This window comes from Myotis nattereri (assembly GCF_964212035.1).
Source record: "Myotis nattereri genome assembly, chromosome: 8".
NCBI classification, from domain to species: Eukaryota; Metazoa; Chordata; class Mammalia; order Chiroptera; family Vespertilionidae; genus Myotis; species Myotis nattereri.
The window spans coordinates 30,910,333-30,936,401 of record NC_138083.1 but is presented as its reverse complement, the minus strand read 5'-3'; the positions used below and the strand labels follow the sequence as shown (position 1 = coordinate 30,936,401).

General features: G+C 53.5%; 2 protein-coding genes across 5 annotated transcripts; one reads left to right on the top strand and one right to left on the bottom strand.

Moving 5' to 3' along the window:
- On the top strand, window positions 1-12,513 carry ITPA (inosine triphosphatase). 4 transcript variants are annotated; one of them, XR_013996378.1, is made up of 10 exons: window positions 25-135; window positions 1,581-1,638; window positions 1,727-1,791; window positions 2,395-2,468; window positions 3,736-3,767; window positions 4,404-4,519; window positions 4,986-5,122; window positions 5,350-5,422; window positions 10,791-10,867; window positions 12,056-12,513. XR_013996378.1 is itself a non-coding variant. In XM_081098039.1 (9 exons), exons 1-8 carry the CDS (start codon window positions 70-72, stop codon window positions 10,850-10,852), a joined length of 546 nt encoding a protein of 181 aa, XP_080954165.1. In that variant the 5' UTR covers window positions 25-69; the 3' UTR covers window positions 10,853-10,867; window positions 12,056-12,513. The 4 variants fall into 4 exon arrangements, 2 of the variants coding, with proteins under 2 accessions (XP_080954164.1, XP_080954165.1); XR_013996379.1 differs by having other exon boundaries at window positions 4,986-5,422; XM_081098039.1 differs by lacking the exon at window positions 4,986-5,122.
- Window positions 12,514-14,671: 2,158 nt separating this feature from the next.
- Window positions 14,672-25,269, bottom strand: SLC4A11 (solute carrier family 4 member 11; the record flags this gene model as incomplete). Its single annotated transcript, XM_081097704.1, is given in 21 exon segments — window positions 14,672-15,102; window positions 15,227-15,396; window positions 15,483-15,678; window positions 15,846-16,019; window positions 16,117-16,285; window positions 16,382-16,488; window positions 16,564-16,828; window positions 17,225-17,298; window positions 17,543-17,675; window positions 17,766-17,879; window positions 17,959-18,084; window positions 18,176-18,269; window positions 18,353-18,565; window positions 18,929-19,052; window positions 19,286-19,367; window positions 19,450-19,681; window positions 19,929-20,027; window positions 20,029-20,261; window positions 22,728-22,772; window positions 24,462-24,590; window positions 24,960-25,269. Coding segments are annotated over 21 exon segments (3,153 nt in total). The 3' UTR covers window positions 14,672-15,038.
- Window positions 25,270-26,069: the final 800 nt, after the last annotated feature.

Sequence of the window (26,069 nt, the reverse complement as noted above, 5' to 3'; positions counted from 1 at the left end):
AGACCGGAAGTGCCTGCAACCCGCGGTGGAGGGGCTTCCGGTGGGGCCGCGAGGTAGCTGAGGCTCACCATGGCGGCCTCCTTGGCCGGGAAGGAGCTCGTGTTTGTCACGGGGAACGCCAAGAAGCTGGAGGAGGTGCCGGGAGGGTGTGGGGGGCCGGCCAGGAGGCGGCGGGGCGGGCAGCGTGTGGCCAGGTCGGCTGGGGACGGGGCGGAGAACTGGCTTCCGGGAGGAGGAAGCGCGCGGGAGAGTCGCGCCGGGGGAGTGGAGCGCCGGACCTGCAGGGATGGGTCGGACGGAGCGTGCGAACGGGTCGGACCGAGCGGAGTGGGGCGGCCGGGGCCGCAGGGCTGGTGATCTCGGAGGAGTGGCAGGGTCCTCGGCATCTGTCCCGAGGTCACTTACTGAGCTAGACTTCGGAGCGGGCTCCCGACACCCTTCTGAGCTGATCCAGGCCGCGCTGCTGGTTCGAGGGCGACAGGGCGCGGGACAGACATCCCACCTGGGCCCTCCGAGCCCTCCCGCGGTCCCGAAATGTGGTCCTCAGGGTCGGTCCTCGCTGAGGAGTGCGGTTGGTTAGAGTGTCATCCTGATAGCCAAGGTGGGGCACATAAAGAGTCAACCAGTGAATGCATAAATAAGTAGAACAAATTTCTCCCACTCTCTCTAAAAATCAATCAATCTTTTTAAATTAAAATTTAAAAATGTGATTGTACCGGTAAATGATATTTTGAGATATCTCCTATAACTAACTGTATGGGAGGGAATATGGCGACATCTGTGATTTTTTTTTGAAAAAATTCAATGATCGCTGTCTCCTGCACGCCCCCTACCAGGGATCAAACCTGCAACCCCGGCAACCTTTGCGGGCGGGGGGGGGGGGGGGGAGCCCAACCAACTGAGCCACACCTGCCAGGGTGACATTTGTGATTTAAAGGTCACAGGTGCCCTGGCCGGTGTGGTTCAATGGTTGGAGCGTCGCCCTACACATTGAAGGATCCTGGGTTCTATTCCTGGTCAAGGGCACTACCTGGGTTTCAGGTTTGATTCCTGCCTCAGATCAGGGCTCAGGTAGGAGGCAACCAATGTGTTTCTCTCACAATGATCTTTCTCCTCCCCCTCCCCCTCTCCCTATCTTCCTTCCATTCTCTCTAAAAATCAGTGGAGGTGGGGGAGGGACTGCTAATGCTATTTTGGTTTTCTATATTCACAATTAAAAGAGATGCTAAATTTCAGCTAGGGGTTATTAAAAGTAAGGTATTTTTTAACCAATGTCACCCCAATACAGTCAATAAAAAATAAGTTAATTTAAAAAAATAGGGTTTCTGGGAGCATGGAGAAGGGAAGTGGGTGTTCTGGATGGGCAGTTAGCATGGGAGACCTGAAGTAGGAGATTGTGGAGATGAGGGAGCTGACCTGCTGGAGTGGACCCTGAAGGCTGGGGTGAGGCTCATGGACCTGATTAGTAAGTTTTAGGGTACTGACAGGAGACTTACCTGATTAGAATGGCGGATGAGAGCTTGTGTAATAATGGGGAATCGTTAACAAATGGTGATAAATGTTCTTTCATGTTGCAACAGGTCATTCAGATTCTAGGAGACAAGTTTCCATGTACTTTGGTGGCAAAGAAAATTGACCGTATGTCTGTTTTGTTTTATTTTTTAAAGATAGTTTGATTTCTCTTGTCAGCTGGTGACCTGACTCTGTATGTCTTTTTCCTCATAAGTGCCGGAGTACCAGGGAGAGCCTGACGAGATTTCCATACAGAAGTGTCAGGAGGCAGCTCGCCAGGTGCTTGCTCCACATGTGTGCTCTGCTCACTTCTTTGTCCTGGTGGCTCTGGGGCCTGTGCCTGCTGGGGATGAGTGGAGAACAATAGCGTGGGCACAATTGGATATGACTCAAGGACCTGCCCAGGCCTAGCTGTTCTGAAGTTAGTTCATGTTGGCCCTGGAATACTGCCTTTCTCACCCTTGACTGTGTAGTATCTCCCCAGACCACCACTTACACACATAATTCTCTCTCTCTAATTCTCAGATACATACATTCCAGCCCCAGATTCTCTCCACATCTATCCATCCCTGCCCTCACCTCTGTGGAACTGAGAAAGAGCACTTTCTGAAGGGTCAGGCTGTCTGACTATGAATCCCACCTTTTCTCTTAACCGTGCCTGGAGTGGGCTTTACAGCCTGCCAGGGCTTTTGGTGTCCCTATCTCTCAAACGAAAATAAGAGATTAGCCCCCGGTAGCAGGTGGACGGATCTCTATATGCTGTTGCTGCAGATTCCAACCAGCTGTGGGGCTGGCTCCAGGTTGGATGGCCTGGGAATTCAGGGCTGCAGCAGGGACTGTTGCTGGTAGCAGGTCTCAGGGCTGTATTTCCTTGTGCTGCAGGTGCAGGGACCTGTACTGGTGGAGGATACCTGTCTGTGCTTCAATGCCCTTGGGGGCCTCCCTGGCCCCTACATGTGAGTGCTCCCCCTTACAGAGCCCTGCCCCCAAAACCATCTGAACTTGGAAATGATTGGTTACCTGATATCGCAGATCATTCACTATCTTGGCATCAACACCAGTATTTCAGATTGTCTTGAGGAAGGATTAGGGATGGGGAAAGGCATGCCTTTCTTTTGGAAAGTGTGAGAATGTGATTGTGTAAGTGGGGATGGGCAAGGGGAACCCACCTGTTGAAGAGGTACATTCCTGGATAGATCGATTTCAGGAAAGAGAAAATAAGAAAGTCAAGATCTGAAAATGGCCCTGGCTGGTTTGGCTCAATGGATAGAGTGTCGGCCTGCAGACAGAAGGGTTCCGGGTTCGATTCTGGTCAGGGGCACATGCTCGGGTTGCGGGCTTGGTCCCCAGTATGGGTGCAGGAGGCAGGCGATCAATGATTCTCTTTCATCATTGATGTTTCTGTCTGTCTCTCCCTCTCCCTTCCTCTCTGAAGATCAATAAAAATATATTTTTTAAAAAAAGCTGAAAATGGGTTTCCTATCCAGTGCTCTGGACCCCCTTAGAAGGTCTTGTATCTCTAGGGTACAAATACCCCAATTTGAATGCCCCTCTCAGTGGTTAGGGGGCAAATGCACACCAGTGCTGCTGCTGGGTCTTGGATATGTATATATTTAACATTTAGATTGCCAGTATGTTTGCCAAGGCAGTAGCACCTGTATACACTTATAGTATGCATTGCCCCATATTTTGCAGTGTGGGGAGTATGAAGTGTTATCACATGCAGTTTTAATTTACACTTGCCTAATTATCACTCAGCTGGAGGCCTTCATTGAATTATTGATTCTTCTATGCATTGCCTGTTTGCCTCCATTTCCTTTTTCCTATTGGATGATTTGTCTTCATTTTGAGTTGAGACATTTTGTTTGTTTGTTTGTTTGTTTTAAATTATTTTTAAAATTGCTTCTTAGAGAGGAAGCGAGAGGGAGAGAGAAACATCAATGTGAGAGTGAAACATGGACTGGCTGCCTCCAGCATGCCCCCTACTGGGGATTGAGCCCTCAACCTGGGTGTGTGCCCTGCCTGGGAGTTGAACCTGCAACCTTTAGGTGCACTGCACGATGCCCAACCAACTGAGCCACACTGCCCAGGGTGAGACATTCTTTATCATGTGAATCGCTCGGCTGTCCCAGGGCTCTAATCCCTGGGGGACTGCAACCCAGAGAAGACAGTGGTCCGAAGATCCATCTCCTGGTGTCTGACTCACCTTTGTTTGTCTTGCAGAAAGTGGTTTCTGGAGAAATTAAAGCCTGAAGGTATTAGTCCCTTTATTTCTTCCTTTAGATCTGTTGGGAATTGAGAATCCCGAGGTGGCCTAGGGGAGGGCCCCACTTGCAATCAGGAATCTCAGGTTGCAGCCCCACCATGGAGCCCTTCTGTTCACCTCAGTTTCCCCATCTGTAACCTGCAGCTCATACTTTCCCTGCACGCCTGACTCTAGGGAGCACTGAGATAAGGAAGGAGTGGATGGGAATGGAGTGGTGGGAGCTGTGAATTTGAGGAACAAAGACACGGCAGTTGAATTTGGGTGAGAGGACTGGCCCTACTGACTGCTTGCCAGTCCTTGCCTCAGCCAGGGCCTGGCCTGGGGGTTCGGGTCCCCTCCAGGGCCCCAGTAGTGCCTACTCTGTCACCTACAGTTGCAGGCTAAAATGTTCCCTCTTTAGGTGCTGCTATAAAGACACAGTGAGCATTTAAGCATATGTAATAGTAGAACAGAAAATGAACTCCATCTCCCCATGACTCAGCTTCCAGGTTTATCACCACAGAGCCTATCTGATGACATGTATAAACCCCCAGTTTGGCATATGTCCCCAGTCTGGGGCCTCAGGGTGGGGAGTGGGGGCTAGCTGGCACCGACTGCGCTAAGCCCTCACTGCACCTGTCCGCAGGTCTCCACCAGCTCCTGGCCGGGTTCGAGGACAAGTCTGCCTATGCTCTCTGTACATTCGCATTCAGCACTGGCAACACAAGTGAGCCTGTGCGCCTCTTCAGGGGCCGGACCTCGGTGGGTATCCATGCTGGTTCCTCAACATGCCACCAGAGGGCGCTGAGACTCCAGCTCTTGGCCCAGTGTCTTCTGCTGGAGGGTAGTGGGAAGGCATCCAAGCCAGAGTTAGTTCCAAGGACTTTGCCCAGATCTGCCCTTGGGCACAATCAGAAAAAATGCTATCAATTCCAAAATCTATGTGACCCCTGAGGCTGCTGTTTGAGGGGAACGCATAATGGCTCACAACTCTTGAGGCCCGTGCACCTAGGGCAGTGATGGCGAACCTTTTGAGCTCGGCGTGTCAGCATTTTGAAAAACACTAACTTAACTCTGGTGCCGTGTCACATACAGAAATTTTTTGATATTTGCAACCATAGTAAAACAAAGATTTATATTTTTGATATTTATTTTATATATTTAAATGCCATTTAACAAAGAAAAATCAACCAAAAAAATGAGTTCAGAGGTGACACGTGTATCATAGGTCCTCCATCACTGACCTAGAGCTGTGCACTGTATGCCTTCCTGAGAAGCAAGTGTGGAAACTGAAGAAGACAACTCCCAGAGCTACATCTCATCCCAGACTTCTCCAAGTTCCAATCTCCTTATCCAACTACTTGAGTATCACACCAGCTTTCTAACTTTTCATGTTTATATAGAATCTTCCCCCAACTTATTCCTTCCCCAGCTGTCCTTCAGCACCTCATGCCTACCTGTGAGGTTCAGCAACTTCTCACAGGGCCCACACCACCCTCTAGCTGGCTGCATGCACCACCCCCCCCCCCCCCCGCCCCCAGTATATCCCACATTGTGGGGATTCACTCCTCTGCTTTCTCTCTTCTGCTCAGGATAAAATCCAAGAGTCCCACTGTAGCCCACAAAGTGCTATCCCAGAGACTCCACCAGGGGTTGACCACAGAGGTGTGTTGCCTTACCTGGTTATATTTGTGTGTGTGTGTGTGGTAAAAAACACATAACATAAAAATTACCATCTTCACCGTTTTAAGTGTACAGTAGTGTTAACTACATGCACACTTGTGCAACAGATCTCTAGCAACTGTCCCTTCCCGCCTCCCTAGCCCCTGGCATCAGTTTCTAAGAGTCCAACTTCAGACACCTTATGCAAGTGAATGCTGTAGTATTTATGTTTTTGTGACTGGCTTATTTATGATAATGTCTTCAAGGATCAGCCATATTGTAGCATGAGTTCGTTTTTAAGGCCGAACAGTACTCCATTGTATGTAATGCCACATTTTCTTTATCCATTTATCAGTGGATGGGCATTTATTACTTCCACGTTTTGGCTACTGTGTATAATGCTGCTATGAACACGGGAATGTTCTCTCAAAAATCAGAACTTTGAACAACCACAGGCCCTGCTGACAAGGCCAGGTCACTGCTGTCCCCACCATTCCCTATTGTCGCCCCAGCTTTGGCCGCTTCATGCACTTTGTTGCTTCCCAGCCCCCACTTTACGCAAGGTGGCCCTGTTTCTTCATGTTCTTACCTGAGCTCTCTGAACGTAATCACATTGTCCTTTCAGCAATGCATATGCCAAGCCCTTCCCCATCTCAGGGCCTTGGCATCAGCCTGGAATGTTCTCCGACTGGAATGTTCTTTTTTAAATTAATTTCAGAGAGGGGAAGAGGGAGAGAGAGAGAAACATTAATGTGACAGAAACTCTATTGGTTGCCTCCTGTACTCACCCCGACCAGAGATCGAACCCATAACTTGGGTATGTGCTCTGACCAGAAGTTGAACCCTCGACCTTTCAGTCTGTGGGACAACAATCAACTGAGCCACACCGCCAGGGCCGCCTGGAATGTTCTTGCTCTATCCCTGAGGCCTTCCCAAGTCATTCTATCCTGTTCTTGAGTCCAGCTCCCTGTTTGTTCCCTTTAAGCCACTTGGCATTTGGTAATTTGTTTACTAGTTTGATGCCCGTTTTGCTTAAGATCCATTCTATGAGGGCAAGGCAAGGCCTGCTGTAACTCCAGTGCTGACAACACTGCCTGCCTTCCTGCAGATGTTCATAAAGTGTGTTACTTGGGTATGGTTCAGAGTAATAACTGCCTCAGTCTCCCTGCTAGCAGGAGCAGAACTCACCTTTGGTCTAAATAACTTGGCATTTATGTGGCTAATCCCTATCCTCTACTACCTCTCTTATATTTTTTTAAATTACTTTTTTTCTTTTATTGCTTCCATGGCAACATGACATTTTGTGACACTGCGCTATAATTTGTTCTCTTTGTAACATTTTTCTGTTGGAATTTGCTTATTACAGCCAGTATTGAGCTCATTTTTAATTTTTTTCTTTTTATCTATTTTTAAATCTTTATTTTTGAGAGTATTACAGATGTCCCTCTTTTTTCCCCCCATTGCCTCCCTCTACCCGGTTCCCACCCCATCTCTTCACCACCCTATTGTCTGTCCATCGGTAATGCATACTAGTACATGCATATAAGACTTTTGTTTAATCTCTTCCCACCCTTCCCCCTCTTCCCTCTGAGACTGTTAGTCTTTCCATGCCTTTGGTTCTATTTTATTCATCAGTTTGTTTTGTTCATTATATTTCTTGTTCGTTTATTTTTAAATTTGGTTGTTGATATGTATTTATTGCCATTTTATTCAGATTTTTTATCTTTTCTTCTTCCTCTTCTTAAAGAATACCCTTCAACATTTCATGTAGTACTAGTTTGGTGGTGATGAACTCCTTTAGCTTTTTCTTGTCTGTGAAGCTCTTTATCTGACCTTCAATTCTAAATGATAGCTTTGCTGGGTAGAGTAATCTTGTTGTAGGTCCTTACTATTCATCGCTTTATGAATATTTCTTGCCACGCCCTTCTGGCCACAAAGTTTCTGTTAACAAATCAGCTGACAGTATTATGAGTGCTCACTTGTAGGTACCTAACTGCTCTTCTCTTACTGCTTTTAAGATTCTTTCTTTGTCTTTAACCTTTGGCATTTTAATTATGATGTATCTTGGTGTGGGCCTCTTTGGATTCCTCTTGTTTGGGACTCTGTGCTTCCTGGACTTGTAAGTCTATTTCTTTCACCAGGTTAGGGAAGTTTTCAGTCATTTTTTCAAATAGTTTTTCAATTTATTGCTTGCTCTTTCTTCTCCTTCTGGCACCCCCATAATGCAGATGTTGGTACACTTAAAGTTTTCCTAGAGGCTCCTTACACTATCTTCATATTTTTGGATTCTTTTTTCTCTTGCTCTTCTGATTGGATGTTTTTTGCTTCCTCATTTCACATCATTGATTCAGTTCTCGGAACCCTCTATTCTACTGTTGAATCTATAAATTATTCTTTATTTCAGTTAGTGTATGTTTAATTTCTGACTTTTTTTTTTTTTTTATGCTCACCTGAGGATATTTTTCCATTGATTTTGAGAGAGAGGGGAAGAGAGAGGGGAAGACAGAGAGAAACATCGATGTGAGAGAAACACATTGATAGGCTGCCTCCTGCACATGCCCTGACCAGGGCCCGGGTCAGGGAGGAGCCTGCAACCAAGGTACATGCCCTTGGCCAGAATCAAACCTGCAGCCCTTTGGTCCGCAGGCCGACACTCTATCCACTGAGCCAAACCAGCTAGGGCCTGACTGGTCTTTTATGTCTTTGATATTTTCACTAAAATCCCCAAAAGTCTCACTAAGTCCCTTGAAGATCTTGTTAAGTCCTTTGAAGCTCTCATTAAGATCTTTGAGTAATCTTATAACCATTGCTTTGAACTCTATATCCAGTAGCTTGTTTGCTTTCATTTGTGACATGTTTCTTTGTCTCTGTGTTTTGACTGCTTCCCTGTTTCTATGTATTAGGTAGAGCTGTTATGTCTCCTGGAATTGGTAGAGTGGCCTTGTGCAATAGGTGTCCTGTAGGGCCCAGTGACTCAGCCTCCCCAGTCACCTGAGCTGGGCACTTTAGGTGCGCCCCTGTGTGGGCTGTGTGCACAGTCTTGTTGTAGTTGAGCCTTGATAGGCATCATGAGAAGGAATTGGCGTCACTGGGAGGAATTGGCCTCCAGGCCAATTGGCTGTGAGGACCAGCTGCTTCTATAATGGAAGAGCTGCTATGCAGGAGACACCCCTATGGAATAGGACTTGCTTCAGTGGGGCTTTGGTGCTCACTGAGTCTGCCCCTTGAGTGTGTCGCTTGTGGATGTGTAGAGTTGTAATCTGGTATGGTCTGAAGCTGTCTACTGGGTTACTGGCTCTGAGGCCTCCTGGGAGTTGCAAAGTCAGCCACTGTCTGGGGCCACCTGACAAGAGCTACAGAGAAATCTGCAGATGGCTGCTATTTGTATTGGGCTAGGAAGTGCCCAGGCGAGGACAAGCTGTGAGGCCAGGCAGGCTGGTGCTAGTGCTGGGTCTTGGACCTTTTATTGATAGGTTTCGGGCACGCTGACTCCAGCTGCTGCTTGTTTAAGAGAGTTTTAGCAATGTCTGAAACCTGAGCCAGTACAGGCCATTTCATATGGAAAAGCAGCTGCAAACAGCTTGGGTGGGGCTGAAAATTGGATAGGGCAGGGGTCTCAGATTCACCAGGGGGAATGAACAGTGTGGACCATGCTGATGGAAACTCAGATATGGCTGCCAGGCAGCTTTGCGATGGGAGAGGTCTCAGCACAGGACAATGACCCCTGTAAACACTCCTGTTGGGGAAAACTCACCCTCGAGTTCTTGTCCCTATGCCAAACAGTCCAGTTCCTCCCTGTATGTCCCTGGACTCCCCCAAAGCTGCCATCCAGCACTGAAGCTCAGGACCATATAAGTTCTTGTGCAGGCCCTTTAAGAGGAACACCTGGGACTCCAACAGCCTCTGTGTCACTTAGCTACAATCCCTGCTAGTTTTGTGTTTTTTTAAAATATATTTTTATTGATAGCAGAGAGGAAGGAAGAGGGAGAGAGAGAAATAGAAACATCAATGATGAGAGAGAATCATTGATTGCTGCCTCCTGCACGCCTCCTACTGGGGACCGAGCTCAGAACCCGGCATGTGCCCTTCACCTGAATTGAACCCAGGACCCTTCAGTCCACAGACCAATGCTCTATCCACTGAGCCAAACCGACTAGGGCCCCGCTAGTTTTTATAGCCTAAAGTTATGGGGACTTCTCTTCCTAGCCCTGGAACCCTGGGCTGGAGGTCTGGTGTGGGGCTGGGACCCCTTGCCTCTCACAGGAGGCTTTGGAGATATCCCTCCTGATTAAAGAAACTCCACATGTGGGTATTGGACCAGCCCGTTCAGTGCCTCTGGCCTCCTACCAGTCTCAATGCACTTTCATCTTCTCTAGTTGTAGGACTTCCATTCAGCCAACTTTCAGGTGGTTCTGTATTTTAGTTGTAATTTTGATGTGGTTGTGGTAGGTGGGAAGCACTAGTGTTTACTTATGTTGCCATCTTGGTTCTTCCCATTTTTAAATTTTTTAATATATTTTTATTGATTTCAGAGAGGGAGAGATAGAAACATCAATGAGAGAGAATCGTTGATTGCAAGCACCCTACTGGGGATTGAGCCCACAACCAGGCATGTGCCTAGATTGGGAATCAAACCATGACCTGGTTCATAGTTTGATGCTCAACCACTGAGCCACACTGGCCAGGCTATTGATCTCATTTTTATGTTGAACATTGTGCTAAGTAATTTTTTTTTTTAAATATATCTTTATTGATTTCAGAGAGGAAGGGAGAGGGATAGAGAGTTAGAAACATCGATGATGAGAGAGAAGCATCGATGAGCTGCCTCCTGCACACCCCCTCCTGGGAATGTGCCTGCAACCGAGGTACATGCCCTTGACCAGAATTGAACCTGGGACCCTTCAGTCTGCAGGCCGACGCTCCATCCACTGAGCCAAACCGGTCAGGGCCTAAGTAATTTCTATCGTTATTTCACTTAATTGTTAGAGCCTGTCTTTTGAGAAATGCAGTAATAGCAGGCATAGGGCTCATCTGCAAATTCTAGGGACTTTAATCTCCTATTAGGAGAAAGTGTTTTCTGTCAGGTTTTCACAGTTGACTCTTCAATAGGTTACCATTTGGCAAAGCTGTAGAGAGGGAGGGTGGCTACAGGGATATCAAGTACATGTTCCTCCCCTGTATGTGAGGGGAGAACTGCATTTTACTTATGTGTTTAGCAAACATTTGCAGGCATTGTGGGCCCATTGAAACCATGTATTTTTAGTAACTAGGGTTTAACCAAATCCCTAACTAAACTCAGACTGGCTACTGCTTTCCTCTAGTGTATCTTCTCCAAACCCAGTGACATGGCTGTCCCCCTTTCCTCTGGCAGGGCCGGATTGTGGTACCTCGAGGCTGCCGGGACTTCGGCTGGGACCCCTGCTTTCAACCTGATGGATACGAGCAAACGTAAGGAGCCCGGTTTCTTCTTGGGGTCAGGCTAGCCATGGTGTGTGTTGGGTCAGTGCCCCACCCAAGTGTGCAGGCACGCGGATATGGACAGAGTCAGGCTCTGAGACTGCCGTTCCAGCTGAAGGCAGCTCTGCTGGGGTGGATGCAAGGAATCTGGGTGGCCCAGTCCACGGTAGGGGAGGCAGCCAGGCGTAGCTGGGAGACCTGGGCTCGGGCTCCAGCTCATAGCAGAGCAGCTGTGTGACTTCAGTGTCTTCCCCTCTCTGACCTTGGCTTGTCATGTATATATATGACAGTTTTGGGGGTGGTCTTCTGACTCCCCCTATCTAGTTTGGAAAAATGTTAGCACTTTTGCAACCTTTGGTGAGCATCATATTAAACCCCCTTAGTGCTGAGTGTTTTCAGTATTTCACACCAGTTTCCTTCTTTATTTACATGGGGCACGTTGGCCAGTATTGGAGTCAGGTTTTCCAGGCTGGAGGGGCCCTTAGGGAGCATGGCCTAGGTCTCAAAGTGGCCAGACAGGGCTGAGGACAACATGAAAGAGCACTGTCCGAGAATGCTCTTTGGTGACAGAAGTGTTGTATACATCTGTGCGGCCCAATCCAGTAGCAATTAGCCACAAGTGTCTGCGGAGCATTGAAAATGTGGCTAGGGTGCCTGAGGAACTGAAATCGTTTTATTCAGTTGTAATTGGTTCAAATTTAAATGGCCACTCGTGGCTAGTGGCCAATACTGGACAGCACAGATCTGAAGCCCACCATTGGGGTGTGGGATGACCATTTCACAGGAGTCCTGGCATGGAGGACAGGCCAGTGGCCGGCTCACCTGCCCTCCCCCCGCAGGGTGCTAGAGGAGACTGCTGTGTTTACTGTCAGGCCTCACTGCTTCCTGTCAATAGATGACAAAACCGATCAAACACGCAGCTCATCCCCTTGTCCCCAGCTTCCCTTAATGACTTTTGGACACACTGGAGCAAGTTTAATATCCTTCCACAACCATCAATATGAGTTTCTACCTATAGGGGATTTTAAAACGTTTCAATTTTTAAGAAAGTAGCTGCTACCCTTTCCTAGGGAATCCTTGAGCTTTGGGCTCTGGAATTAACTGGGGGGAGGGAGGTTGGATCTATACCCTCCCTGATCTGGGCTCCCTATTCTCTGAGCTGCTGCTGTCGCCCCTTAGGTTCGCAGAGATGTCCAAAGCTGAGAAGAATGCCATCTCCCATCGCTTCCGGGCCCTGCGGGAGCTGCAGGAATATTTTGGCGGCCTGATTTCTAAGAATGATGATGAGCATGCTCAACGGGGATCTGGGGAGGGCTAGCCCGAAACCTCCATCAGGCAGGCACCCCCCAAGTATGTCCTTTAGGGTTACCACTTCCTGGGGGTGTTGAGATTGACAGCCCCACCAGACCAGCCTCACCAGTCTGGAGGAGCAGATGGCTCTGTTTGGAGGAGCTTTGGGCAAGGGACACCACTGGTCTCTGCTACAGCCTCCAGGACCCGAAAGGACCTCAGGCATTACATGGGCCTTGACAGAATTGAGGGTTTGGGGGAGAAATTCTCAGTGTGTTTTAAAGGCGGCAAGGAAAAATTCTGGAAGGCACTCCAAAATAAACTGGATGTATCTGCTTTGAAATCTGCCCCAGGCGGGTGTCTGTCTCCTGAATCCCTTTTGGCAGGAGCAGGAAACCTCTTAGGTGGAAGGGGAAGGGGTGTTGGTGGGACAAGGACAGCACTGTGTCCAGGTTGTTCGCATGCCCTTGCTAGCTGCGGTGTTACATCGTTCCTTTCATTCTTCAAATCTCAGATCAAGGGCTGACCTTTTCCATGCCAGATCCATGCTGTTCACCCACCCATCGAGTGATGCCAATGCCCAACTGGTCTCCATGGTGTTTGCTGGGTTGGGAGTGGGCCGTGTGGGAAGTCTGGTGCTTTTGCTTTGTGGGGTTATACATCAGAACAGCTCAAATGTTGGCTTATGATTATAATTCCAAACTCATTTAAAAAATATACATATAGCCCTAGCTGGTTTGGCTCAGTGGATAGAGTGCCTGTGGACTGAAGGGTCCTGGGTTTGATTCCAGTCAAGGGCACATGCCTGGGGGGTTGTGGGCTCGATCCCCAGTGGGGCGTGCAGGAGGCAGCCAATCAATGATTCTGTCATCATTGATGTTTCTCTCTCTCCCTCTCTGAAATAAAAAATTATAATATATATATATATATATATAAAATATATTTATGATGTGGGGTGCTGGGGACTTGCCTGCTCCTCACTTGGTGATTCTGGACATGACATTCCCATCCCCGCTGCCCCCCTCCCCCGCCACTCAGGGGATACCCAGGCTACTGGGGAGGGGGCTCTAAAGGCTCATGTGCCACATGGGTGGGGCAGGTATATGCAACTTGTTTGGGGCAAGGCATCCCTATTTGTTACTCAGCTCCTTCCCGAGTTCTGTCCTGGCACAGTACACTCTGTCCCCCTTCTTTTAACTTTAGTACTCATTCCCCACAAACAGCATTGCTTGGTTGGAGGGTGAGGTGTCTTGGTTGTGCCTCAGTCTCCATTCCCCCTATCAGTGCACAAGCCCCCACCCCATCTCCCACTCAATCATCCATACATCTGATTTCTACCAAGCGGAAGGTGCCATCTCACTGCTGGTTTGCATTCCTCACATTTCTGAGATGTTTGAGCATCTGTGGCCATTCCTGTTAACATTTTGGGCCCCCCTTCCCTGTTCACAGCCTTTGCCTCTATCAGAGTCACTGTCTTACGTTGGTTTGTAATAATTCTTTGTATATCTAGGTCTTAGTTCCTTTTTAGTTTTAGATGCAGCAGATGTCTTCTCATCTGCTCCTTTGGTCTATGGTGTATTTAAGTCAGTCCTAAAAGGTGATGTGATGGGGTGTCTGTGAGACAGTGCTCTGCCTACCACTGCTGCTGCTCCCAGGTACGTACAGGGGCGCTCCTCTGAGCCTTAGACCTGTGGTCCCTGTTTCCCCCTGCCTGCTGCCACTGTCATGGGTCCTGGCCAACCACCAAATGGCCAAGTCAGAAACATGGTACCTTCTCCCCTCCATCAGAGCGATCCCCACCATATGGTTTCTTCCACTTCCCTTCATCCCCACCAGCAATGCCCTGGTGCAGGATGCAGCCCCTGCCCTACCCTACCTCCCCTACTTAGAATCTACCCAGAAGACCAGAGAGTTCAAAACTGCCAATCTGACCTACACACCTGTTTTTAGTCTCCCATCAGGCTGCTCTGCAACTGTCTCGGAGAGCCAGAGCCCTTCGCTGTCAGTCCCGCTAATCTCCCCATGCCAGTCACGCTCTATACTGGCCCCAAGCCCTCTCCTCAGGGTCCTCACACATTCTGTTCCCAGACACTTCCCCTGTAGGTTCCTGGCAGCACAAAGGCCACCTGGATCTTCATTTCCCTGTTGGGCCAGTATTCACTGTGACAGCACAGAAATGGCACTCTAGCCCTAACCGGTTTGGCTCAGTGGATAGAGCGTCGGCCTGCGGACTGAAGGGTCCCGGGTTCGATTCCGGTCAAGGGCATGTACCTTGGTTGCAGGCACATCCCCAGTGGGGGTGTGCAGGAGGCAGCTGATCAATGTTTCTCTCTCATCGGTGTTTCTGATTCTCTCTCTCTCTCCCTTCCTCTCTGTAAAAATCAATAAAATATATTTAAAAAAGAAATGGCACTCTACACATATGGATCCCTTTTATGCCCCTTCCCCACGGCACTCAGGTGGCCCTCAGAGGCTGGGGCAGGCTACAGGGGTGAGACAGCACATAGCAGCATAGAAACAGGAGCTTTATTCTCTAATGTGCATACAGCAGATTCCTTATACAATCAAGGAAATGGTTTCTCTTTCAGGCATCTCTTTTATCAAAAGAAAATCCATCCTACTTAGTCCCACCCTGGGCAGAAGCTGCCCTGAGCAGTTTTGACCCAAAGCAAAAGGCAATGGGAAGTATAGGCACACTCCATGGAACCCCCACAATGCACACATGCCCTAGGCCTTTGGGACAGCTGTGAGGGGGGCAGCATAGAGCAGCGCTCCAAGACACCCGCACCTCCCCACAAAAAGTCACAGCCGGGCTAGGAAGACCAGGAGGGACCAACCAGCAGGGTGTGGCCAGGGCCTGCCAGTCAGCAGCTCAGTGATCAGCATCCATGGCGTCCAAGTATTTGGATTCAATGATTAGGGGCAGCAGTTTGTAGCTGAGGAGGGGAGGGAATAGGCAGAAAGATGAAGATTGAATCAGGGAGAAGACAGGGCCCCGTCTCAGCAGCCCCACTCTTCCACCCAGCTGGTCCCACCTGCCCTCTGCCCACCCTCCCGTACCGGATAGGGATCATGGTAATCATGATGAGGGGGAAGATCATCTTCATGTAGGGCAGGGGGCTCATGCCAAAGGCACAGAGCAGCAGCAGCTGCAGGACCTGCAGCCCCGTGAAGTAGTGTATCTTCCTCTGAGGCACCTTCCTGATATAATGGGTGGGTGGGTATGAGGCCTGTGGGTGGTAGGGAACCAGGTGTGGACAGGTCTGATGTTGCTGTGTCTCCCACCCACATCCCTCGCTCAGGGCCAGATGCTCACCTGGTCCTTGAGCAGTAGAACCAAACGCTCAAAGAGCTGGTTGGCATCGATGGAGGTGAGGGCAATGTAGAGGAAGAGGCCGTAGAGCACAGGCTTAGGGATCCACTGCAGTGGGACGGGCAGCAGCAGGAGGGAGAGGCCCACTAGGATGCTGGCGCCCAGGCTGGTCAGCCGCGTCTCCTTCACGTTCATGATCCTGTGTGGTCCAGAGCACCGCATCACCTCCAGCCCCAGTCCAAGGGGCCATGCCCCACCGTGGGTCACTTGTGACTCACTGCAGGGCCACATCCCTCCCAGGGCTATCCCACCTTAGGGCCCATGTGACTCTTGCCTCAGGCCTCAAGGGGCCACTGTCACACTCACGTGTCATAAACATGCCCACTCTCCACACGCTGCTCCACCTGAGCCAGTGCCCGCACGTGCAGTGGGGAGTGGGGGTAGGCCGCGTGGATCCAGGGCATCCCAAACAGAGACAGCCCCGTGTTGATGATGGCGATGAGCAGGAGGTCCCAGTGGTAAGCTGTGCCCTTCACTAGCCTGCAGCAGAAAGGCAGGAACATGTATCGGATAGAGCCCCTGTGGACTCCTTGGAGGGGGGCACCCTGCTCAGCCCTCCCTTCCCAGTCCTGTGCACCTGTTCTCTGGTGCGTTAGCTAAGGCAGCCACCAGGTTCTGCTCGATGAAGAAGAGCATAGAGAGCAGGAAGCCGAGGCCCATGGCACTGCAGATGGCTCCCAGGGACTGCGAGTGCATCTCAGCCATCTTAAACAGGCTCTCACGGGGGTTGTAGCGGAACTTGCTCACTGCAGCAAGATACAGACCCTGCTCCAGCCTGCAACTCCATGGAGGCACTCCACCCCACCCCTCCCCACCCGCATGCCGGTCCAGTCCCAACTCACTCTTAATTTCCTTGAAGCCATAGGAGCCAATGAGGGAGAAGGTGAGCACAGCGATGGGCAGGGCACAGTCTGACAGGATCTCCCGCATGTAGGGGTGCAGGTAGGGGCTGGGGACAGAGGAGGGTGTATCAGCCTGGTCCAAGGGCTGTGTTCCCTTCCCCTCACCTCTAGGCCCCCCTCACCTCTTCTTGAACTGGTAGAGGGTGTAACCCAGCCAGAGCGTGCCCAGCATGATAAGGAGGCTGAGCACGGCAGTGTCCCGGTGTGGTTGCTCAGGTAATTGGCTGTTCTCTGGGCTCAGTTCCAGCGGGCTGGCCAGGAGGCTGGTGTTGAGGGCAGTGTGGAAGCTGGTGTTGAGGCTGGTGCCTAGGTCCAGCAGGCTAACCAGGGAATTGTGACCTAAGTTGCGATTCCCAAGTTGGTCGCCATAGTAGTACTTCTGGAAGACTGGACACAGACCAAAAGGCCTCAGCCATCTGGGTTCTGGGAGATGGGGGCCCAGCTTCCTCCCAGATGTGGGTTGAGGGGGCCCTGAAGGAAGAAGGGGCACCTGGGAGAAGTGAGGGGAAGCTGGCCCCATCAATTTGCCCATCCACCCACTACTCCCACCCCTTGCCGCTATCCCTCTGCCCTGACAGTGCATCTCACGTGGCCCAGGGCCTCTGATCCTGCCTGGAGCAGCCCTGTCACCCTCTAGCATATGTGGATGCTGCTCCCCAGAGCACCCTGGAGCACGAGAACAACCTTAGCTTGCATGCTGCTTGACTGCCCTGGCCACAGCCCATAATCCCCCATCTTAACTCCGATCTCTCTACAGCAAGTGGCCATTAGGTAAATACTCACTTTTGGTCATGCCCTTGACAGCATCCAGCACAAATGTGATGGAAATGAACAAGGCAATGATATCTTCTGTTGACCTGCCAGGGGTTGACATGCCTCATAAGATGGGAGTCAGTTGTGGGGGGAAGCTTCCCTGAGCCTCAGTGTGACCCTCCACCTCCTACTGCCATGAAGAGGACCAGTCCCAGGCTTTTCCCCTTGGGGGAGCCCCATCCCTTCTAGGGTTATAGGACCTCAGAGGCTGGCACTGGCTGACCAGATCCCTGGCCTTGGTCTCCCTCCAGTTCGAAGGCCCCAGCAGTTCAGGAAAGGCCCTGTCACCTCTTGAAAAGACTCATGATCAGGCTGAGGTTGAAGAGGGCATAAACTGCAAGGAAGAAACTGTTCCACAGGCCTATCCATGCATAGAAGGTGTTGAAGTCCAGACTGTAGTCATCGCAGATGCCACGGATCACTGCAGGCAGCAGGACAGGGGTGGGCGGTCAGGACTTGGCCGGGGCCAAGGGCCACAGGCACCATCTCCCTACCACAACCCCCACTGCACCGTGAGTGTAGAGGGCCAGAGGCGCAGTGGTCAGCAGCACCACCAACGGCTGCCCAGAGAAGAGCGCATACAAGAGGCCTCCGATGCTCTGCCCAGCCATGCTCTTCTGCACACCTGGGGAAGCGGAGTGATCAGACAGGCACTACACCCTGGGCACCCCCCAGCACTCCCCCACTGACCTCCGGTCCCTTACCGATGGCGCCTTTGGTGGTCTCGTCATTGAGGGTCCCAAAAGCAATCGTGGGCAGGAGGCAGGCGAAGTAGAGGAACAGAGTGGTGGTGATGTACTTGCCCACAGTCTTGTTTTTCCCGATAATGCCTAGGACAGGACAGAGTGTTGGGGATGCTGGACAGGTATACTTGTCCTGTGGTCACACAGGCCGAGCTTCCGGGGACCGCAGAGCACATACCATCAGTGAAGTCCATTGGGTACACGGCGAACCTGCGGGCGAAGTCCTCCCGGATGCCCTTCCCCACAGGGAAAAAATCGTTGTGCTGTATGGGCTATAGCAGGGTGGCTGTTAGCTCTGCGCCCATGCTCTGCAACCCCCACCCAGGCCCACCTTGACCCCCCCACCCCCCCGTACATGCTGGGATTTCTGGGAGTTGGAGTTTCTGCTGTAGCTCAGTGTGGTGGGGTTTGGAACCTGGCCCATCATGGTGAGCAGTTGTCTCTGATGTACTAGGGCCTCCTTGAATTCTTCCTCTGTGTGGGTCTTCAGGAGTTTCTGGCGGAAGGTGATGTCCAAGAACATGGTGGCAAAGGTGCGCCCCACCTCTGTCGCAGTCTTGGTGCTTTTCTGGGGTGGGAAATAGGGGAATCACATCTGCAAATCATTGTCAGAAAACTACAAGGGTTAGGTTGGGGCAGCCAAAGAAAGGCCCCTATGTTTGAGTAATTTTTAAAAACACCTCTTTTTAGTCAGGAAGGAAATACAACCTTTTGGGCAATCTCTGGGGGAAGTCAGGGCTTGATGAGGACCTAGCAAGATGCTACAGAGAAACCCAGGAGGGCCGAGATGAAGGGACAGGGTAAATGAGATCTTCAGATGCCAGGACTGTGGGGCACCCCAGCACATGGAAGAAATGCCCCCAAGAAGACAGCCAGATAGCCTGGAACCCTCCTCTCCAGGAAAGGAATCCACCCCAAGACCCCTCCTCACCATCTTGGGTGGGGCCAGCACCAGGATGACGAATCGCACCTCACAGGAATTCTCCCCCCAGTTCTGCGGGCGCACCAGGCGGCTGATGCACACGTGCCGCCTCTGTAGGGACTTGGAGGTGCAGCTGGCAGGGACAGGGGGGGGCACACAGTTGTCACTGCTGGTTGGGGAACCCCATCCCGAGTACCTAACTTGGACCCCCAGTGACTTGTGTTAAGGATAAGAAAGATGACCAAATGGGATGGGAATGCTCCCCCTCGCCCGCTGAACTGGGTTGGCCAGCCTCTACAGGGACATGGGATACCTGGCTCCACGGTGATATGCAGGGAGGCCCAATGTGGTGGCCTGGCAACTCACATGATGCAGAGCCATGACTGCTGGTATTGTACTCCTGTGACTGTGGCAGTGACTCCTTGGATGATGTCTGACAGCAGGTGAACTGAGGACAGGGTGTAGGGGGATAGGAGGTCAGCTGGCCCACCTCCCTGACCTCCCTGCCAAGGATGGGAGATGGGCCTTACCTTTACCCTCCATGGGGGCCCCAGCATCAGTGAAGAGCATGGCCATGAGCATGTCCAGGTTGCAGTCAGGCTCAATGGTGCGGGGGTTGTAGACTATGCGGAGCACCATGGCCCGCAGCACCTCATCCAGCGAGGTGGCTGTCTCGTTCAGGATGATGCTGGCCCGTGCCAGGAAGCCATCTAGGTCTCGGTGCGCTCGGATCTCTTCCTCGAAGTTCTTTAACTTCAGGTACTGTGGGGACCCCACACAGGCCCATGAGTGAGACCTGCCGCACGACCTGGCCTCTCCCCCATGGTGGCCCCTCCCTGGCTGCCGCTTCCCACCAGAACCAACATCCCCTTCCAGAGGGGAAGGCCCTAGCAGATGAGCTCTGGGCTAGTGTGAGTTCCCTGTGTCGTGCGAGAGGGGAGCAGCCACCTCCAGCCCCGACTGTAGGCCCAGGACTCAATGTCTCCTGTCCTGCAGATGGGCCACTCACCTTTCGAGAGGTGTGGAGGAGCCCACAGCCACCAGGCGATTCGCTGTCTGCTAGAAAAAAGGGAGATGGCTCATGGCACCAGCCCACCTCTTCGGGTCTCTCTTGGTGGACTGGAGCCTACCTGCCCAGTCTCCAGGCCCCTGCCCTCCCCGCAGTCTATCCCTGCTACAACCACCATACCAGCCTGGGTGGGCTGCACCTCGAGGTTGACGTTGACAAAGAAACGGATGCTCTCGCCAGACACAATGGAGGAGTTGACGGTGTTGAAGGCCTCTTCTGTCAGGCTCTCTTCATGGGTTTCAGAGGCATCATCTGTGTCACACTTGAGGTAGCCTGGAGACCCAACCACCACCGAGAAAAAGACACCCCAAGAGGGCCTGGCCGTCAGCGCTATACCCCAAAAGGGACTTCACGACCAAGGAGCTGTTGTCCTGGGCTGTCCCACTTGGTGCACTCTCAGCGAGTGGCCGGGGAGGCCTTGCGTAGGCCAGGAAGGCAGCCTCAGGCCCAAGTGGATAGAGTATATAGTCTTGGCCCCACCCAACAACTTTCAACCAACATTCTTCAGCTGCAGGAACCAGGGCCTTGCACTATTCTGACCCATATCCTTCAACCAGAAAAAAAATAGGTTCATTCTACAAACTTGGAGCTAGGAACATGGTGTAATGACACAGTTTAAGACTGCCTAACCGCTGCCCTCCTAGAACTTCCAGGTTACAGACCCAGACCTGCCTGGCTACCCAGATGGGACCCAAGGGAAGCCAGAGCCACTGCAGTATCCACACCCCTCCTTCCCCACCTCATTGGTACAGGGTCTTAAGGCACCTCCTGCCAGGTAGGGCCTGGGGCAAACCATCAAGGCTGAGAGACAGTCCAGACATCATACAAGACCGGGAAGCAGGAGAGCCTGAGAAAAACAGCAGAGGACTGACAGGGGATAGGACTTGCAGAAGGAGGTCTCTTCTCAGCCTCACCCCCTGGTGGGAGAGGGGCATGCTGTGGCACCTTGGGACTCCCAGAGCACAGAACCCTTGGTCTGCCTCTCAGTTCCTGCAACTGCCCCACAGCACGGGCTCCCGCCAATGGGAAGGTTTCCTGGCGAGGTGCAAATGTTCTCAGCTTCCTCAAGCCCTGCCGGAGCTCCCCACAGCCTCTGGGATCACCGTCTGAGACAAACTTCCAACCCTTGTCTTGACCCCTGTCCCTTCAGATCCAGTCCATGCCCCACCTCGATTTCTCATGCCTCAGGCCAGTTGGCCAGCACCCCAGCCATGCCAGCTCCTGCCCTCTGAGTAGAAGGCCCAGACAGCCTTCTTCAAGGCTCACAGAACCCTTCTCCTCTGGCAGTCCTCCTAGGGCACCGCCTCACTCTTGGCCCAGCTGGCACCTCTTACTGACCATGGGTCCCTTTTGGCTCACCACTTGCGGGTGATCCCAGGAAAGGGACCTTTGTAGCTCAGAGCCCACCAATGCCTAACACCTGTGCAGGGACAGGGAAGGGCCAGCAGCCTGCCTACACCTGCCGGGCAGTGCTGGTTTCCTCTGCACATCCCAGGCTCTGTCCCTCATGTTGTCCTGTGCTGAGCCTGGGCCCTTTCTGGACAGGAGGTGCTAGGCTCCCCCTGTCAAGGCCCCCATGGACTGATGAACCCGAGTTCTGCACTGCACCTAGATCCCAGAGCAAAGCTATTAGGTCAAAAGGTGTCCTTCTGACTTTTGTCATGGAGCTCATGTCCACGAAAAACTCCCCAATTCCAGGCTTCCTTTGCTTTGACAGTCTAGTTCTCAGCCCCAACCTGCCCCAACTTCCCGTCACCCAAAGCATCCATTATTCTCCCGTGCTGTCCCTCACACTGCCCCCTTCTCCCCAGGACCTCCCCAGCTGACACTACCAGGTCCCTCTAAAGCTCCCTCCTCCATCCTTAGCCCAGCCACATGCCTAACTCGCCTGCCAACAGCCTGGCACATGCAGTTCTCATGCCCTAGAGACCCTTGGTAAGAGCACATCACCAGTCTGTCCAAGCACTGTCCCACTAGACACCTCTCTGATGGCCCTGCCAGTTCCTGGGTCTGGGCACAGGCGAGGCAGCACAGAGCCATCCCAGAGACAGGGGGAAGGGAAAGTTAGAGAGGAGCTAGCAGGGAACACAGAAGCAGAGTCACATTTCTTTAGAGGGACAATGGCAGCCTCTCCCTCACAGGGCTGGGCAGGGACTGAGGAATGCAGGCATCTAAATCCTTGGCCTCAGGCTGGTTAGATAACCAGAGCATTGTAAAAGTGAACCTTGGGACATCACTAGATGGTCTAGATCAGTGGTTCTCAACCTGTGGGTCGCGACCCCTTTGGGGGTCGAACGACCCTTTCACAGGGGTTGCCTAAGACCATCGGAAAACACATATATAATTACATATTGTTTTTGTGATTAATCACTATGCTTTAATTATGTTCAATTTGTAAGAATGAAATGGGGGTCACCACAACACGAGGAACTGTATTAAAGGGTCGCGGCATTAGGAAGGTTGAGGACCACTGATCTAGATGGCCCAGGAGAGAGAGCAGCCTGCCCTCCCAGGACCACAACACCACCAGAGACCTGCCCGGGTCCAGGCGGTTTCAGCTGCCTCTCTAACCACACCACAACCTCCTTAAAGGCAGGGTCCAAAGGCATGCCAGCACCAGTAGAGGACCACAGACAGGTGGCCGGTGCCAGGGGCACCCAGGTAGTTGGACTAGCACTCCCAGATACTTTCGATCAAGGAGTTCTCTCTAGGCACACACCCATACCTGAGTGTACTCACCTGAATCCTCAAGGTATCCATCCTGCGACATGATGGACGAGTTTTCTGCAAGGAAAGCCAAGAACTGTTACCAGTTCCAACGACCCGCTGTGGACAGTCTCTGGTGCCCATCTGCTCTCCACCCCACACCAACCCTGCTAATTTCTTCTTACCCTTCCCAGGGACCCAACCCAGGCCAAGCTCAGAGAAAAAGGAGCAGGGGACAGTAGGAGGGAGGGGCCCGAGAAAGCCACGCCTGTCATTCTTGAGCCCATCCGCTAGGAACTGCCCAGGTGAGAAGGCAGAGATGTTCTCGGCAAGTTTCCTCCAAGGGTCATGAACAGTACCCTGTGAGACAGCGAGGGATTCACTGGTTGCAGAACCCATCAGCCTCCTGGACCGCTGGAGGGAGGACTTGACCTGGCGGAAGGGGGAATCCTCCGCCCTCCCTGTATTATCCGCCCCACTTCTCTGGGTTTTCCTTCGCTGCCAAGCCCAATACTTGGGATCGAGTTCTGCTGCGGACACATTGCTCCTCTTGAACTCCTTCCCCCGGGCTGGGGAGCCCCCCACCCGCCTCCCGGCCATCAACACCCATCACACGTGCAGCCCCCAACTTCACGCGCCCGAGCCACACGAAACCGAAGGGGCAACGGCCTCCTCCCCTGGCGCCGCCACCCGCGTCCCGGGCCTCCTGGGAGGCGGAGCCGTTGGTCCGCCGGGGGATGGAAGGGGAGCCGTGCGCGCTCCCCACGCCGGGCCCCGGATGGTCCCGCTGTTCGTGCCGCGCCGGGCGAGGAAGGAAGCCGCAGGAAGGACCGCGTGCGCGAGAGGACAGCGCCGCTGGGCTCGGAGACCCTGGGGGTCGCGGGTAGGAGGCCGGACGCCGACAGGCGAGCAGGGCGGGAACTGGGCGGCAGAAGGGAGGACGCGGTCGGGACGGTGGCGGTGGCGCACACCCGGCTCCCATCCCGGGCGCCCACGTGCAAATCAGTGTCGGACAAACAAACTCCGGGTGTCCGAGTCCCGTCAGCCAGAGGCCCAGGGACCACCGCCAACGGGCGGCCCCGCGCAGAACGTAGAGGGAGGCCCCGAGGCAGCAGAGAGCGCGGCGCTCGGGCGCCAGGGACCCCCGGCTCCGCCCCGCCCGCTCCCAGGCCCCCAGCCCTCCGCGGCCACCTCATTGATGCCAGAACTTACGAATCTCAAGACGGCGAAGCAGAGCATCAATTCCGTGCTCAGCGCCCACCGTGGGCCTCTCTCCACCATCTCTCTACCCGCCAGGCCACCCACTCCCTCCAAACCGGGCTCTCCCCCCCAGCCCCCCCCCACCCCTCCCCGGCTGGAAAGCCCCCACAACCCTCTCCCCCAGATGCCCCGGGGCCCTTGCAGGGGTGGCACCCGCGATGCCCCAGGGCCCCGACGGCTCCGAGTCCCCGCCTTCGCTGCGGAGAGCGGACGGCCTGCCGTCGTGCCCGCCGGCGCAGGCACCCACCGCCAGGCTGGAAACGGAACACACGCCCGGTGGCCGCGGCGACGGCCCCGGCGATCGGCTGCCGGACGGCTGCACACACGCACGCACCCCAGGCTGCGGCGCCCCAAACTGGGCGTCTCGGGCGGGACACCGCAGGGCGCTGGCGACACACCCCCGCGCCGCGCCTGGGTCCTAATGCCGCTCAGACGCCCCGCCCGGCGCGGGAGGCCGAGCGGCCGGGACCGGTCCCCCTCCCCGCCCGCCCCGCTCCCTCACCGCACCGGGTCCGCTGCGGAAGCGCTCCTCCCGCAGCGCGTGGCGCCGACGCCAGACGGGTAGACACGGCTTCCCGGAGCCCGCGCGCCCGCCCAGGCCTCGCCGGGTGAGGGGCTGGGCGGCGCTGGAAGTTTCTTCGAAGGAACCGGCGGGGCCCCGGGACCCACGGAGTCAAGGCGCTGCGGCAGGTCGGGGAAGGGTTTCCTCCGCACCCGCTTTAAGCGAGCTGTTGGCCGCCGCCCCCTCTTCTCGGCATGGGGCCTCCGCGGGGCCCGGCCGCCGCCGGCTCCGCCCCCTCCATTCTGCCCAGTTGCTCGGGCGGTAAACCTTCCTCCTCCTCCTCCTCCTCCTCCTCCTCCTCCTCCTCCTCCTCCTCCTCCTCCTCCTCCTCCTCCTCCTCCTCCTCCTCCTCCTCCTCCTCCTCCTCCTCCAGGAAGCGCGCCTGGACTAACTAGAGGGCGGACGCGCCTTCGCTGGGCTCCGCCCCGGCCCGCCGAGCTTGCCGACTTCCCCATCCTGCGGCGTCGGGTTTGCTCGGAGGGCGCCTCGGGGTTTCGCCTCCGGCGTCGACGCGCCCTTGGCTTTCTCTTGGGTCAAGGTCTTGGCTCGCGGCTTCTTTCCTTCCCAAGATGGCCCCGCCGCCCAGTTCCCCTTGTTGGACTGGCGGGATCCCGGCCCTGGGCGCGCCTTCTCGGGCTCCTCGTGGTTCGTAGAGGGAGACAGCGAGGGCGCGCGCGCGTCTGTGTCAGGAGGTGGTGGTGCGCGCGGGCCCGCGGGCCCGATCTCCGATGGGGTCCGGCCAGTCCAGCCCATGGGACGAGCCTTGACCTGGCCTTCTTAGCAAATGATTCCACCACCGTCGGGCCCTGGATTGACCCGGGACCTCCCCAGTGTTAACCCCAGGTCCTCTCCACCCTTGCCGCCAGCCCCAGGACGAGCAGCGACTCCTGCCCTCACCACCTGCTGGGATGGGGTCCTGAGCTGCTGTTCTGCAGGCATGGCGGATGGCTGGCCACACCAGAGAAGGTGAGCCCACCTGTGCGAGTGGCTGTCCTGCCGCCCCCGAGGGCTCCTGCAGCGTTGCGGGAGCCCCATGCAAAGACCTGGTGAATGAGACTGACCCGGTTCATGTTCCAGCAAGACAGGAGCACATTAGGGTGCCCCTCTAGGCAGATGAGTGGCTTCTGGGTGGGATGGCCGTGACCATCCTGCTCCCTACAACTGCAGTAGATGCTGAGGAAGATAGCTGCCTGCTTCTTTCCACTGTGCATGCTTCTTGCTTTGGGGTGAGCAGGAGCTGGGAGGAGAAACAGGGTCATTCTGGGTACCCCACTACTCCATCCTCTAGCTCAGTGGTTCTCAACCTTCCTCATGCCGCGACCCTTAATACAGCTCCTCATGTTGTGGTGACCCCCAACCATAAAATTATTTTCGTTGCTACTTCATAAGTGTAATGTTGCTACTGTTATGAATCGTCATGTAAATATCTGATATGCAGGATGTATTTTCATTGTTACAAATTGAACATAATTAAAGCATAGTGTTTAATCACAAAAACAATATGTAATTATATATGTTTTATGATGGTCTTAGGCAACCCCTGTGAAAGGGTC

What these genes read in the sequence shown, in the direction of transcription:
- ITPA (XM_081098038.1), top strand. Translation starts at nt 70, where the DNA reads ATGGCGGCCTCCTTGGCCGGGAAGGAGCTCGTGTTTGTCACGGGGAAC. An exon ending in GGTGGCAAAGAAAATTGACC is followed by an intron (nt 1,639 to 1,726) that starts GTATGTCTGTTT and finishes TTTCCTCATAAG; the next exon opens with TGCCGGAGTACCAGGGAGAG. An exon ending in TCTTCAGGGGCCGGACCTCG is followed by an intron (nt 4,520 to 10,790) that starts GTGGGTATCCAT and finishes TTCCTCTGGCAG; the next exon opens with GGCCGGATTGTGGTACCTCG.